The 16264-nt window shown below is 44.7% G+C and overlaps 1 protein-coding gene across 1 annotated transcript; it reads right to left on the bottom strand.

The window, feature by feature from the left end:
- Positions 1–427: 427 nt before the first annotated feature.
- On the bottom strand, positions 428–15409 carry nup133 (nucleoporin 133). Its single transcript, XM_080462842.1, has 25 exons — positions 15160–15409; positions 14261–14379; positions 14042–14145; positions 13589–13822; positions 13299–13469; positions 13031–13186; positions 12795–12865; positions 11216–11363; positions 10428–10578; positions 10172–10326; positions 9650–9741; positions 8855–9018; positions 8657–8751; positions 8313–8537; positions 8102–8224; positions 7915–8014; positions 7054–7317; positions 6438–6571; positions 5740–5898; positions 4754–4889; positions 3896–4014; positions 3535–3615; positions 2680–2744; positions 2212–2300; positions 428–657 (listed from the first exon to the last, which is right to left on the bottom strand). The coding sequence occupies exons 1-25, from the start codon at positions 15282–15284 to the stop codon at positions 521–523; spliced, it is 3417 nt and encodes a 1138-aa protein (XP_080318968.1). The 5' UTR covers positions 15285–15409; the 3' UTR covers positions 428–520.
- Positions 15410–16264: the final 855 nt, after the last annotated feature.

A 16264-nucleotide genomic window follows, 5' to 3' on the forward strand; every position in this document is an offset into this window, starting at 1 on the left:
ATAAATGAGTCTCTGTTGAGAGGATGAAACAATTTCCAACATTCAGACTTTAATCAACCACCAGAGGCTGATTTGGACACAAACTGGAACAAATGGTTCAACTCACTGGATTGATATGCAGCAGAAAGCTCTGCATGACCTGCTTGAGCAACACAGAGCGACAGATCTGCTGGTAACATCCAGGTGCCTGCTACTGCATGATACTGTCAGAGGTCATTTCATTCAGTAGGAACCATCATGTCTCCTGTTTACATTCCGTACAAGATCTCAGCCTTTCTTACATGTACAACTTCCCCTGACTGGATGAGACTATCGTCTCCGCTGAAGATTTAAAGCTTTTTGTAAAGAAATAACTTCTTTTTCTGATGAATAGGAGCAGAGTGAGCACCTCTATAGATGTATGTCGTGTAAAAGAAGAAACAGAAGTGAAATAACACATTTATTTAGAAAAGAGATACAAATATGTTATAAATCATCACAATTTGCAGCGGGGGGGGGGGGGGGGGGGGGGTTACACTTGTCACATCTGGATTTGAAGGTAATGTTCATAATTGGCCCGAAGCACAAATTCAAAGTACGGCTTGGTTTTCAAACTGCTCAGCTCGTCCAGCTCCAGCAGCTCTTTGACGTCTGGCAGGTACGTCTGTAAAGGAACGCCTGAGAAAAGAAAAGAGGATTTAATCAGTACTTTAGCATCAGCAGCTAATCAGAGTTATTTTAATAAATAATAGTACTCAATGTTTTTATCAGTGAACTATGAGCAGTAATCATTATCTGATGAGGCCTGAAGCTGCCAACGAAACCCACAATGAGGCCGATTACACATTTTCAAGCGAAAATACAAATCCTTTGTTTTTGTTTTGGGTATCTGTTTAGATGAAAACGGCGCTCGGAGACACTGAAAATGGAGAAACTGGAATTTTTAGAAAACGCTCTGTCTTCGTGTAGACGGAGGAAACAATGCTACTGCACAACCGCACCACGACCGTAGTAACTGGTAGTTGTGCACGTGCTCAGTAGCTGGACAGTCAGAACAGTGTTTCCTCCGTCTTATCATGACTCAGCCCATTTTCTCCTGGGACTTGGCAGTTTTATAGTCTAGTCACTGTAATAACAATCCAACTTGGTCGTCTGTCCACTAGAATGTCCGCTGGGTTGACCTTGTTCATGTTTAGAGGGGATTGTTCTCTCCTGGATGTGTGTGTGGTTTCATGACAAAAACAAACAACAACGATAGGAAAAGAGAGGTTTTTGTTTACTTATCTATCTTGCTTTGCTGAGTTTGTTTCTGTCACTTCGTTTGTCGGTATAATCAGCTGTATTGTTAAAGTAACTTTGCTCCTGAACCCCTGACTATCGCTTCCTTTCGGTCTCTTATTGTGGATGAGACTGAAATTAGGGATTCACTTAAAATTGACTGACATATATTTATTTATTTACTTATTATTTTTTGTATTTCATTTGTTCTTTTTAACACACTTTTTTTTTGTATTTCGTTATCCGCACAATTTGGAATACATTTAAAAAACAAAACAACAGCACCAACTAGTGGCCCAACCAGAAAACATTGTTTTCAGCATTTCTGCCATTTCCATGTGAACGGACACTTTTCTGAAACGAAAATGCAAAAACGATGGGTCTTCACGTGAACACGTCCAAAGCACTGGGCAGTCTGTCGTGTGTGTGTCAGGTCCCGTCAACGTTTCAACAGTTTGGCTTCACGAATCACGTCATCTAATCTCACTCCTTAACTGTAGGTGGCGATAAAACTGCATAATTTATAATCCAATTCATTTGAAATGCCATTAAGTAGAGAAACAGTGTTAATTTATCTGTAGTCCAGACAAAGCAGTTTGAGCTCTACAAAATGTCAGCATAACTCCAGAAGTTGTCCTTTAAATACATAATGAATAACTCTGCAAATCTAATATGAATTTAATATCTTTTAACAGAATCTTAATCTATAAACATCAAGGGAAAACCAGGAATAATTTTAACATGATGCGACGCCTCCTGGAGTAACAGGCCTGTATGAGGTGGTCTAAATAGAAAGTGTAACACTGAAACAGAAACCAATGAAGTGTGTCTGACTGGATGTTAAGATTACAGGCATTTATACACAAATATTTTAATCCAGAGATATTTCACTGAACTCAGCTTGTACGTATTGAAAATGATCTCTTCAGAAGAAAGAACTGTGTTTGTTCCCACCTTCCTGAATGAGTTTGAGGAGGATCTTGACGAAGATGCTCTCCTTGGCCGCCTCCAGCGGGTCGTCGTTGCCGTCAGCGGAGGACCAGCTGAGAATTAAAGAGTCGGGATGAGAATCAGTTTCCTGAAGCACAGAATTCTCTCCGTCTCATCACAGCTCTGTGATACACGACTGGTCTCTGCCGTCATTCATGCTCTCATTACCACGTCTCTCTAGTCACAATGCCGGCTCCTCACCAACAAAACCAAACACACCTTCAATTTCACTTCACCCTAAAGTTGGTAATTATTATTAGTATTTTTTTTCCCCAAAGAAGTTTTGCATCCCACCAAATTCAAAATAAGTCTTTGTATGTCAAAAGCATGCAAGTTGCAGACTGCTCACTGTCTGATTCATCACTCCCAGATGGTTTCAATAAAACAAACTCCAGTTTTAACTCACTCAGTCAGACAAACAAAAGCTCTTACTCGTCTCTCCGGAGCGCTTTTCCCAGGATCTCACATTTCAGAGCGTCGACGTCCACGGCGTCCTCCTGAAAGACAGAAACATGGAGTCTTTTCACAACAATCCAGAAACACTCAAGTTAAACCGGGAGTGTTAAAACCTTTTATCAAAGGAAACTACACAGAGTGAAAAATCTCAACGGAAATATGTGAATTTTTCAGAACACATGATCCCAAAACGATTTTCTTTGATTAATTGAGAAAATATTAACGGTCGATACAAAAGTGACTCAAAACTAATTATTCAGGAATTTGCAGTCAAGCAGACATTTATATTGCTGGTAGCTTTTAGGTCTCGTTTACACAGACTTTAAGGGAAAATGAATCAGTTTTGTGTTTTTGTTTCAGAAAAGTTTTATGCTTACACGGCAACGTTTTGAAACCGATGTCCGTTTACCCAGAAATGGCAGAAATGCTGACGAGGCAATTCTCACATTGGACCACTAGTTGGTGCGGCTGGTTGTTTTTGATAATGAATCTACAATTATTTCTATTGTCCATCTAGTCACACATGTGCAGAAGAACCATTTACGCCGACTGTGATGCGCATGCACAATAGCAGCGTTTCTTGCGTCTACACAGAGACCAAGCTCTTTCCAAAAGTTTCCCCTTGGGAGTCGTTTCCAAAACACTGTGTTTTCAGTGTCTCGAGCATCGTCGTTGTGTAAACAAACACCCAAAATGCAATGAAAGTTGCATTTCAATTGAAAACATTGTATAAACAGGCCTTCCTTTCAGACAGGTTGAAGTATCTGGATCAAGCTCCACCTAGTGTCTAAACTCAGAAGTACAGCGTGTGGTCTCTTTACATGATGTTACCTCGTGCAGGTACTCCAGCAGGTCCAGGGCCTTTTTGAAGTCGTACTCGTTGGCTCGCCTATTATCGTCACAGATGTACAGCTGGACAGGAAACACAGAGGAGGGAGGTGGAACCAGTATCAAAGACAAAAAGCCGTTTAATTCTTTGGAGAGAGATGTGAGAGTGTTTTGAAGAACAAGATTTCTCATAATCTGTGAATGAATGAAGGAGGTGACATGTTTGGGGAACAGTACAAAGAGGCGCTTCTCATTGCAATTTGCAGTGGTACAGGAGGAAGAGACCTAGAATCTGCAGGACAGGGGCACTCCAGGACCACTGTGGAGTCAAGTGTGTGGTGTGTGTGTGTGTGTGTGTTCCTACCTGTATGAGGTTGTGAGCACTGAGCAGAGGCATAGTGTCGGGGTTCTGCTGTTTCTCCTCCAGGAGCTGTCGGGGCAGAGTCTCCTGATGCAGCAGGAAGCGCTCCTGCTCCACGATCTCTGATCGAACGGATCAACAGTCAGGTAGTGAGACACGTCATCACAACTAGTGCAACTTCACTGCTCTGCCCTTCAAATATGCTTGAGAGCGACTCCATAGTTGTGTGCTCAGCATGTTAAAGGGAAGTGATGATGTTGTACATGCACAGCCTGTGATGCATTTGGTTGATCAAATGTTGCAGTATTGAACATCCAAACTCAAGCCTGTACTCTGTCAGAGCTTTGCACCGGGTACTAATCTAATCTGCATCTTCATCCAGTGAGGAGGTTTGGAGATCATCCTAAAGGGACTTATTCTGCCTTTTCATTTACAAAGTGTCATTTTGTTTCCAGACTGCAGTCAGATAGAAAAGCTCAGGCTGGTATAAGAAGTATTTATTCTCCAGTAACTGCAGCTGAAAATGTAAATTTATTTACTTTATCAATCCAGCAGCAAATTTCAGTCTGAAAACATCCTGGACTACTCCATATATAAAATTATTTGTCACATCAACAGAGAATCACTCTCACCTCTACCTGAACAAGGGTTTTTCTTGTTCATTTTTCTTTTTAAAGCTCTGCAGTCTATACCATGATAAAGATGCTCTGTAATTAATATAATGCAGATTTAAAGCTTTCTGAATCAAAGTGAAGAACTGTAAAGAGAGTAAACATAAGCACAGCTAGCAGTTGACCGAACACACCGGTTTCTTGTTTGTTTCAAAAATTACATTTTTAACAAAGCTTGTTGTGTTTTTACCGTCGACTTGCTTGTTGAGCTCGTCCTCGGGCAGCTCGGAGGCCAGCACCGTCAGCTTACTGAGAGCCAGCAGCGTTTTCTTCTTCACAAAGTAACGCGTCTCCATGTTGGCCTGGTTGTAGAGCGTTCGGTGGGCCTGTGGAGACACCAGACTTCAAAAACCTGCACAATATATGCAATACTAATTCAGAAAGTGTGTTTCATTCCCCAGTGACCCACAACAGGAGAAGGTAGATTTATAAGTAACCATTCGTTCGAGTCTCACAGCTACAATAACCCTTGTTCACATTCTGTGCAAAATGACGAGTGTTCTCCTTGTGTGTGTGTGTGTGTGTGTGTGTGTGTGTGTGTGTGTGTGTGTGTGTGTGTGTGTGTGTGTGTGTGTGTGTGTGTGTGTGTGTGTGTGTGTGTGTGTGTGTGTGTGTGCGTGAGACATGTCCTTTCCCTTCCGTCCTCCCTTATTCCATCCCTTCTTTCTCAGGTTAATTTATGAGTTGAAACTGCCTAAAGTATTTTCCAGGAATTCCTACGAGGGGCGCCAGAGAGCGCTGGAAAAAAAACCTAGAGTTGAGGGGAATGCCTTTTTCCTGCATGATTGTTTTCCTTTATTCATTTTGGGAAGAAGTCACAGTAAAAATAATAACTTGGGAGGGGTAAAATGAAGAAATGTTTCAATAAAACTAAAAATTTTTCTTGTGCCTACCCTAGTGGTAAGGCGCAAAGATTAGTATCCTAGGCAGCCGTTTACTTTTATTATTATTATTGTTATTAGGGTCCGAGCACTGAAACTGCTTGGATTATTACTATTATAATTATACTTTTATATTTTACTAATCCAGCATTGTTGACCCACAAATTAAAATTTCACATGGGACCAAGTCAGGCATACTGAGAAACACTGTTGGTGTGTCAGTGCTCGCAGTCAGCTGGGAGCTAAAGGTCTGTAAAAGTAAGGTTCTGTTTGAGAGAGTGTGTGAGAAGCATACGTTGTGGTAGTCCTGGATGTGGATGTGGTGCAGCCAGCTCAGGTGTTGATGTGACTGCAGGAAGCTGGCCAGCTGTTGGTGCTGAGTGGCCGGCTGGGACAGCAGCTTCCCCCTCTTCCCCTTCTCCATGTACCAGCGGAACAGGAAGTCGGAAAAGTTCTGGGACAAGGATGGCAGGGCCAACACAGACACAAATGTCACCAGTGTAAAGCCTTCCACACAATGTGTGTTTTGAACAATCTTATAAGCCACAGCCCGCCACATTTTACGCCAAACTAAGCCATGACAATGTTGGCTGTGTGCAGACTGTACAATGAAAACACAAGCTGACTCACAGCCGACATACTATGCAATCACGTATTGAGCAACACGTCAGCGTGATTGCGCAATACGTGATCACGTCCTAAACATACGCATGAACGGCGCCCTCGACGCTGTGGCATTTGTGTGCTTGGAAAGAAATCTCAACAAAACACATTCCATGTATATGAAAGAAAGAGGTCGCACCAGCAGCAGCTACAATCGCCCAAAATATCCGACACCGTCTGATATTGATCGCAGGCTTATGAACCAGGACGTCGGCCATCTTTGATCCGGGCTCACGGTGCGACGTTAGTGCCACCAATTAGAGCCATGACCAAAGATTTCTGGACTCTCCCACGATCGCAATTGACGGCCACAAATCCCCGTCTGTGTACCTGGTCGGCGAACTTGGCCATGTAGTGCTGCAGGCGGCTTTGGTTGTCGGTCTGCTCGCACATCTGGACCAGGATGTCGAAGTCGCAGTATTTCTCAGCCAATGCTGCCACCCACTGGTATTGACCCAGCTCCACTGCAACACACAGCAGCACAGTCATCCAGTTTGCAGATTTAGTTTGAGAGCATAACAACCATTACAGGAGCACATCGTAGAGTACAACTATTGACAGGCGTCATCAAACCTGCTGACTGTATAATCTAACCTGGTGAAGTGTAAATGACAACAATGAGCCAGAGCCACTCAAAATGCAACTTTTTCAAAATGGGTCCCACGGTGGAACTTTTTGAAAATGCTCGGGCTCCGTCTCAGTGTAGATAGGGGAAACACTGTTACTGTGCATGTTTTATCGTTGACAATCAACTGGAGTAGCAATTCAACTGGGTTGTCTGTCCATAGAAATGTCTGCACACTCCCACTGTTAGTTTATAGCGTATATAGCGTTGTATAAACGCAGTCTAAGGGCCACAAGTGCATATAACAAAAGTTTGTTTTAAAGTGCTTTTGTATTGTGCATCCATGACTTGCAGCCGTCTCTCGGCTCACTGTTCACTTACACAGCGGTGACAGCAGCTCTGAGCGGCGCTGCACATACTCCATCTCCAGGCTGTCGTAGCGCTCCTGCTGGGCCCCGAGGGGCCTCTGCTGCTGCAGCGAAGTGAGCTGGGCCACGTAGCCGGCCAAGTAGATGTCCAACAGCGCCACCAGCTGCTCACAGATGGTGCTGCGCAGTTCCGAGTCGGCATGTGGGTACACCGAGCGCAGGATGATCTCGTGCTGGCGAGTAAGGACGGTGCGAATACCCCCAATGCCTCCAGACGCTGGAGGAGGAAGATGACCGTTAGAATAGTGGAGCTGAACCGAGAAAAATCAACTCTGTAGTGTCCGAAAGCATGGGTGGCCAACCCACGGCTTGTGAGCTGCATGCGGCTCGTTGCAGCTATTTGATCCATAACTCAAATCATCTTCCAATTAGTAATAGTTCTCGAGTGAAACTCAGAGTTATGATTTTCTAAAGTCGTATTAAAATGCACCACTCAGCGAACAGCACCATGGACCACAGGATCCCTCTCACTTCACGGTGTAAACAGGCCCTTACATACACCAGATACTGAGTCGGCCTAAACAACGAGAAAGGACACCGCCAACAAGTTGCCTGGCACACAACCGTTCTTGTGTGTATGAGGATCATGGTCACCATGTTGCCATCTATATGCAACTTTTCTGAAAAAGGAACAGACAAATACCAATCCCAGCAGATTGTTCTTCTTTATACATGAGATGGATAGATGGCTCTCTGTGGATGATCCAGTTCTCTTCCTTCTCACTGCTTAACTCGGCTCCAATCTGCCAGTACAGTAGTTTCACCTGGCCATAAATGCAAAAGTCATTTCTTGCAGAAACTAAACTTGTGTTACCTGTCCATGGGATGTACTCGGGCTCTGCAGCAGCCTTCTCAGACGCTCTGTACGTGGAGGCCTTGGTCTCTCTGTACTGACCAGCAGCCTGAAGCATGTCCTGCACACACGGTACATGTTGTGATGCTTCAGTCTTGCTTCCCCTGGTGGAAATCACCCTCTGCCTCACAGGAGATGGTGTGTTTACCTTGATGATGTTGTTGACTGTCAGGACGACTTCGGCCCACTGCACGGAGTCCATTGGATTCTCCTTCAGGCTTCGCTCCTCCTCCTCCAGCAGACAGTCAAACACCGAGGAGATTTGAGACACCTGCAAGAGCGACAGAGGAACGATACAGCAACTATCCGCACCACGGAAACCAAACCCGGGACGTTGACCTGACGAAAGGGACCCCCACCTCTCTAAAGAAGACGTCAGCAGCAGTGAGGCTGGAGGGCACGCTGGTGCTGCTCCTCTGCAGGGCCGTGCTTATGGCCCGGTTCACCAGCTCACTGTGTTTGGTGTGGTGGTTCTTCAGCACCATGGCTGCCTGCAGCTTCTCTGCGTGCTCACACAGCAGCAAGCGTGTTGCCATGGGAGACGAGCGAACGGTCACCTGACTGAGCCGGTCCAACAAACCCACCTGACGGGAGAAAGCAGGTGATTGGACTCTCAGTTCACTAATATTTCCGGTGAATCAATGAAATAACAAAACCAAAGTTTTCACCCTGCCATTGTCAACAATATGGGAATATAAATGACCTGGAGCAAAAAGTCCATGAAGCAGCCGTGAGCCTTCATCTTGTCCTCCAACTGGTGGAGGATGATGAGGGAGGTGAGGGGAAATCCAGCACTCTCTAAAACAGAAAGAAACACAGATCGTTAAAAACTGTTAAAACGAAGATTGCATTTGCTTGAAATGACAAATGTTCATGTCACCATTTTTCCAGCGCTCCTTACCATCGGGTACAGATTCAGCCCAGCGAGGGTCTGATGCCGGGTAGTCATCCACCAAGTCCAGGTTTATCTGAGTCACAATGCCGTCGAGCTCTGCGCCCTCCTCTGCTTCACTATCAGCGGTGAAGAGCTCGTCTGTGACCGTCTGGGCTCCGACCAGGTCGTTACTGACAAGACAGAGCGAAGAGATGGGTCGTGATTCTTTCAGATTTCAATGGGCTTTGCTTGCACACATAGTGCCACACACTCTTAAATGAATAACAGAAGAAACAAATGTTTAAAAGAGCAGAATAAGATGCGTCAATACAATAATCTAATTACAAATGTGGAGATGTACATAGAGAAACACAGAAAATTACGGTGTGACCAGATTGGGGACAAATATGACTGTAACACACTGACAACATTAAATACTTGTTTATCTGATGAAGAAATCAAATACCTTGTTTTTATGATTTAGTGATAGGTTAAGTAAACCTTTGTCTTTCTCTCTGTCGAGCTGTGTAATGTTAAAGTAAGGCTCTTAACTCAAAGTTTGGTTTTTTTCCCCAGAGAAAATGTTTATTAATCAGTTGGTCTTTCCATAATTTCCCATATTAATTTACATCAAATTGATGTCAGCTAAAATTGTGAGGACTGTGTGAACAAGTTCCTACTGAAAAGGTAAATCCCTTAACTTTTACCCTCCCAGGACAGTAAATATAAAAATATACTGACCCAAAGATCACCGAGACCTCAAACCAGAAAAGCCTTGGCTGGTATCAAAACTCGTAGAAGAGGTGGAGTTTATGAACGTACCGACAGAACTGCAGGAAAGAGGCTTTTAGCAGTTTGGTTTTGTCCTCCTGAGCAACAGTTTCCGCTCTGGTTGGAGTGTCCATTGATGAAACCTTCAAAGCAAAATTAGAAACGTGACAGACTCGTCACAATCAAACAAGTAATCAGGCATTGAGGTGACATTTTATCACTTCATTTCTTAAGATTTCTTCTTCTCAGATCTCAAAAGCAAAATGAAGAGATGAGATGTGACATGTTGCGCAGTGGAAAAGCTCCTGTTTCTTCACTCTATCATTTCAAACCTGTATCAACCTCCTCCTGCCGCTCACCCATCAGCACCTCCTGACTGGTCCACTTCCTGGTCGCCTCCAGTCATAACTTCCTCTCAAATACATCCAGACACTTTACCTGGTTCAAAAAGCAGCCAACTTCCTCCGTACCTCGCAGACCTCCTCCGTACCTCGCAGACCTCCTCCGTACCTCGCAGACCTCCTCCGTACCTCACCAATATGTGTTGAGAAAAAGTATTGTTATGACTATTACCTCTGGGGCAGCAGCCAGTGAGGAGCACAGCGAATCCTCCATCGTTTCAGGCAGGATGGATGCGCTCTCTCGGGCAACCACCGCCACCAGGCCGCTGTTAAGAGAGAAAAACACGGGCAGGTTGGCGCAGCAGCCTCCGCCTCGTACCCCGTCACCTGAACACAGACATTCACAGACAAATATGAGCGACCTACTTCAGTATCTTTGAAACCAGAGGCAGAACATTTTCTCCACAGCCAAACAAATAAAACAGCACCTGCAGAGTTGAAGGTGATTTTCTCGTCGGGTAGTGTGGCTCTGCTGGTTCCCGTGGAGCAGGCGAACACCAGCTCCTCGTTGTACAGGAAGGCTGTGGAGCCGGGGGAGGGCGGCAGCACCAGCTTCATCTCCTGCAGGGCCTCCTCACTCTGAACAAACAAGCCAGCACAGTAACAATAAAGGAAACATGCTACTTCCACTGGAATTGGAGCAGAAGACGGCATCACGAGGAAGGTTTATATGTCTGCAAGCTGAATTTCCCATTTTAAATACTAAAACCAACTGAACCCGTTATTCAAACTCCAGAAGGGGAGGAAATTATAGTGAGAGAAGGTTTTTTTTGTCATGTTGTCACATTGACTCTGTTAGGTTATTTTGGGTGAATAATTTTACATTTCTGTTGTAACTTTAAAGCAATGAAGATCTGAAGGACTTTTAATTTTGACACATATTATTAAAGGGGTCATATGCAAAATTCACTTTTTATTGGTTTTCCAACAGTAATATGCATCCCCATACCTGGGAATGACGCGCCAAAAGTCACTTCTTCAAACTCTGATCGTCATCACTGTGGGTATGGAGAAGATTCCAAAACCCATGAATGTCCTCTTAGCACTGAATGATGGCTGCCCTTTGCTCTTTAAGGACACAGTGTCACTGTGTGACAAATAAAAGAACGTCTTCTTGCGTTTGCTTAGCAGAAATTTAAATGTCTGCCACTTGTTTTTGCACGTCTGTTATATTGTCCATTTATTGGTTCAGTGTCTCTCGAGCCTTTGGACCCACCTGGAAGGGCAAGCTGTACTTGGTGACCTCCACAGTGAACTGGTCAGAGATGGCGGCTCCGCTGTCCTGCAGGGTGACCAGGCAGAAGTAGGCCAGGCAGGGACTGTCAGAGGGGTGCCAGGCTGCAGCCAGGACCACCAGGCCGGCTCTGAAAGCATACCGAACACACCAAAGTGCAGTGAAGAGAAGGGAGCCACCACTTTCACTCATATAGTACGTTAGCGATGAGTAGTATTCCCCTCATCTTCAATCCAGCTGTGGAGCACAGAGGGCTGCAGCCCATCCCAGCTGCTCCACGACCTCTTATGCGACACGTTATTATTCAAAATTCCCCCCAAAATAAATAAAAAACATGTAGAATCTGGTTGATCACGTAAAGTTGAAATTTGAGTGGCTGTGAGGACTGTTCTGTGTGGGGTTGAAACGTTCTCTCTGAGAGGAAAGCGGAGTCTCTTGAGGAACCCACAGTCCAAGACCACATTTACACGCACCTGAGTTTTTACAAAAACAGATATTTCCCCCGTACGTTTACAAACATTTTTAAATAAATAAATCTTAATTTACACGGACCACATATATACCTTGTTCAGAGTAACTATAAGCATGCCAAACCTGCAGGGGGCATTATAAGGAGAAGGATGACGCCATAATACACAAGGTACATCATGCGCAACTTGTGTCATTGTGTATTTTGTGTAAGTCATTTCTGTTTTTTTTCCAGGGACACTTCTTTAGTTTTGACTAATCAACAAGCGGAGCTCCTCCTAAAAGTGGCGGCAGAATATCACGGAAAATGTAAAAACAAGCACTGCTTTCACTCTATCCAATATTATCACAGCAAACTGTAATCACGGTCGTGCACAGATGACCTTGATGACGCAAAATGTGAAGTCAATCTCCATCTACTCCTCTTTAGGCGCAAACGGAGACAGAGTTTTTCTGAAGCTCGTGTAAATACAAGAAACAAAGAAAAATATAAAAAAAATTGTAAATACCTGGGTACGTGTCACATTTCATTCAGTTAGTAATTCCAAATTTGCTGTTCTTGGTTGTCCGTCTCTGTTTGCAGAGCAGTAAGTTCTATTTAGAGAGATGGTCAAATCTAGAAACACCAATAACACCACTTCATCAGAGACTTGAAGCTCGGCCAAACTTAACGTGTCAAAATATTTACTGAATCTATAATTCCTTCTGCTTCTCAACACTGAAAACAACTCCGGTTTCCAAAATGGGAGGCAAAAGGAGGGGAACATCTAAATCTTGAAAAACTATCACTGAATTTGTGCATTTCTCTGTAAATGTGTTGTTTTTCATGAGCTGAACTCAAAGATGTAAGACTTTTTCTATGTTCACAAGAGGTCTGTTTCACTCACAGATTTAGACCAATTTGTGAAATATATTTGTGAGTGAGCACTTCTCCTTTGGAGAGACAACCCCTCCACCTCACAGGTGTGGCATATCTCGATGTGATGAGACAGCAGCATTAATGCTTCAGCTGTCCACAGTAAAGAGATAGTCAAATCCAAAGTGTTTCAAATGGAATGATTTTAGAGTGTCTGTGTGCTGGATCATCACTCACTGGCTGAGCTTCATGTCCAGGTAAGCCACATTCACCCCCTCCTTCATTTCCTCGAAGTTGCTCTCTGAGCCCTGGTGGAGGAGAAAATCAGTTCAGTTCAGCCATCACAACTTCCTGTGACACATTAGGGAAAACCACTGAAGGAAAAGGCTTCCCCTGTGGAAATCCAGCGAGTAATTTGAAAACAACAATACCCTATTTCAACGTTCATCAACAACTTGTTGTTGTGTACTCACCCAGATGGCATCTGCGATACTCTCGGTCAGCGCTCTGCGGACATCCCAGCTGAGGAGCTGGTGCTCTGAGCCGTCGTCCACCTCCCACTTACTGAGACTGGAGGAGGTCAGCGTGTACAGGCAGCTGGTTCCTCCCATCCACAGCACACTGTGCAGCTGCGGCACAAACAGAATCACAGAAACGATGCAAGCTCTGGTAGTGAAAAGAGGTTCATCTCATTGGGAACCGCTGCACTGAAGTACTGCGCAGCTCCCAGGTATGACTCACTGTGTCGTTAACGGGAGGGGAGAGGATCCCAAACAAGCTGGAGACGCGGCGTCCAATGCCAGAGAGCATGCCCTGACTCTGCTGCAGAGCTCGAAACTGCAGCTTCCCTGAAGAATCTGCACTCGCTCTCCACAGGTGATTCTTCTCAGAAGACAAGACAAAGCTCCCACCCTGAGAGGAGAGAAGGGTTCAAGTGTCTGCTTGGATTTGAAGGTTCAATTTTAAGCAGCCTATCTTTGATCAGTGTCCTTTCTGAATCCGTAAGTTTATTTGAACAAAACTCAGCTCACTCTGACAGCAACAACAAAGTTGCAGAGGTCTCCGAGGTCAACGTCAGTCTCCACGTAGTTGCCTTCCTGAGCCAGGCTGGGCCAGAACCGAGCCGTTCCCTCCACAGACAGAGCCAGGAAGGAGATGGACTGAACAGTGGTGAATTCCAGAGGAGCACCAGACGTCATGGCCATGAGGTCTGCTGTGTAGTTGTATTCACTGCTGGGCAGCTGCAGCTCTTTGCACACAGACAGCTGGAGGGTTAAAAACCGACAGCAGAAAACTGTTCAATGCATCGTCAGCGGAGAAAGGCTGGAAAAAAACGTCTATTGAATCTGGAACATGCCCCTTCGACTTTGAGGCATTTTTAGTGGGAAAACAAATTTCTATTCAATCAAACATTAATCGACCATTGAGCTTTCATGGGACAAGTGCCCCCTGTCCTTTACACTGTGATCAAAGATGTATGGTACCTTGGCCACAGGAGTTTGACTGATCTTCCAGGTGATCAGTTTCTCTCCACACACCATCCAGGCCCAGCCGCTCTCATTCACCTTCACTGAGATGTGATCATCAGCTAAAGCAACAACACAAACAACACAAATAGTCAACGGACAGTAACGAGAGAACCCGATGAGATGACATGAAACTTGTCGCCCCCCCCCCCCCCACAGAGATGAAGTTCTGCTCACTGTCCGCCATCGTCAGCGCCTCCATCACTTTAACGGGCAGCGACGAGCCGAAGGTCTGCACGTCAAAGTTGATGGTTTCTACAGCTGCGTGACTCTGCATTCGGGACGGCGTCGACCTGCTGCAGAGACAGAAAGTTAGTGTGGCTAAATCCAGTATTATTCACTACTTCAGAATTGGGTTTTCCTGGTAAGTGAATGTTGGGCTGCAGTCCTTCAGCCGAATGACTTGAGCACAATCTGATGTATTCCTGACTGGGTGTGATGAAGCAAAATTATTCAACACGTGAGGTTTGTGCGCAGCACTGCATGTTGCTGGATTGGATATTGAGGTGAATTTTATCTCTCTCTGGAAGACTTTAACACGAAACGGCTGTCGTTGTCGTTGATTAACGTTTTTTTGTACCAAATAAAAAAAGTTGTATATTTCAGCGGGTGTAGAGGCATCTCTTTCATGGTAATATGAGGCGTGTGAAAGCGTTCAGGGACATCTTAACATTTTTCATCAAGCTTTGTTTTTTGTTGGTTTGTTTTTTTAAGGACCGGTTCAATTTGACATCTATTCAATTATATTTCAGTAGCGCCAAATACGACACAATCAGCTAAAAGCACATTTACAGAGAAAAACTAAACAATTACACATGAGTAAGCAGGAAGAAACCTGCAGAACCAGACACAGAGGGGATTTTCTGCTTTAACGGTTGGGGTTAAGGGAAGGAGAGGACAGAAGCAGAGAGCCACAGACAGACCTCTCTACACGCCATACCGCATTTATCTGACAAAAACACATAAGCAATGACGATTTTTTTTTTAAACAAATCAAATAACTATGATCGAAGGTAAGTCACGGGTTCAGAATGCAGAATTAGTCGGTATAACACCGGGTGAAGGTTCACACTCACCCCGCCGCAAAAGGCGTCCTCCGCGGGGAGAAGAGCAGGCCGCCGGCCGCTCCGGAGCTCTTCCTCCCGGGCGTCCGGCTCTGCTGCCTGCGGCCGGGGCTCGGGGCGCTGCGGGGACTGAACATGGCAGCTGTGAAAGCCCGGGTATGCACACGAGCGGGGAAAACAAACCGTCGGTTTTAACCGCTGACAGCAAGAAGACACGAAGAGATCCACACACTCTCCTCCAAACACCGCGCGGTGCGGGCGCGGGAATTACACGTCAGCAGGTGTCCCGCCTCTTTTAAAACAAAACTTTATTAACAGTCCAACACAAAACAACATCATGGTGATGATGATGAGTTCATTGCATTTTCCGACTGAAAACAATAAAGTAACAAAAGGTCCAGTTTTTCCCTGTTATATTCTAGCTTTTTAATTCCATTTTAACTTTTATAAAACATCTAGATTTTTTCACATCTTTTAAACTTTTTAAAATATTCATACCTTCCCAATGTAAGTGGATGGGTACATTTTTCAATTTCAGGTTCAACTGTTACGTTTGTGCAATGAGGACTAGGCATGCCAGACCCAACCATTGTAGCTGGAGAAACTGATTTTATTGGCAAACACAGGTGAAACCGAAATTCTAAAAAGGTAAACACCAATCTCTTCAAGTTAAATGAAGTGAGGGAGCATAATCCAATGGAACACTGAGACAGGAAGACTATGGCACCTTCCACACAAACCAAAACTGGATGAGTCAACCCAGGGAGAGATCCTGGATATGTTTATCATGGTTCGTAGTACAGGCCTCTGGAGCATGTCGTCCGCGATTGTTGTGGTTATTAGGTGACAACCCCGACTGCAGTGGGGAAGGATGGTGGCACGATTACGTCGTCTATTTTCCACAGATGATTGTCTTTGCTGTCCACACCTCAAAGCCGCGCAGGGTTTTAGAGTTTTCCCAATGTAGGACCCATGTTAAAAAAAAAATAAATAAAATTTAGGGCTTCTAAAAACGCCACCTCATGCGAATGATTGGCCAAAAGCGGTGCATTTACGTTAGGGATGGGCAATTATTTTTTACATGGGGCAACATGAGAACAAGAAAATATTCTGGAGG

This window comes from Lipophrys pholis, assembly GCF_963383615.2.
Source record: "Lipophrys pholis genome assembly, chromosome: 5".
NCBI classification, from domain to species: Eukaryota; Metazoa; Chordata; class Actinopteri; order Blenniiformes; family Blenniidae; genus Lipophrys; species Lipophrys pholis.

Bases quoted from the DNA above. Each gene is read 5' to 3' on its own strand.
- nup133 (XM_080462842.1), bottom strand. From the start codon at position 15,284: ATGTTCAGTCCCCGCAGCGCCCCGAGCCCCGGCCGCAGGCAGCAGAGC. The intron at 10,327-10,427 runs GTGCTGTTTTAT...GTCTGTGTTCAG, and splicing joins AATCACCTTCAACTCTGCAG to GTGACGGGGTACGAGGCGGA. The intron at 8,225-8,312 runs GTGGGGGTCCCT...TCGCTCTTGCAG, and splicing joins CTGACGTCTTCTTTAGAGAG to GTGTCTCAAATCTCCTCGGT.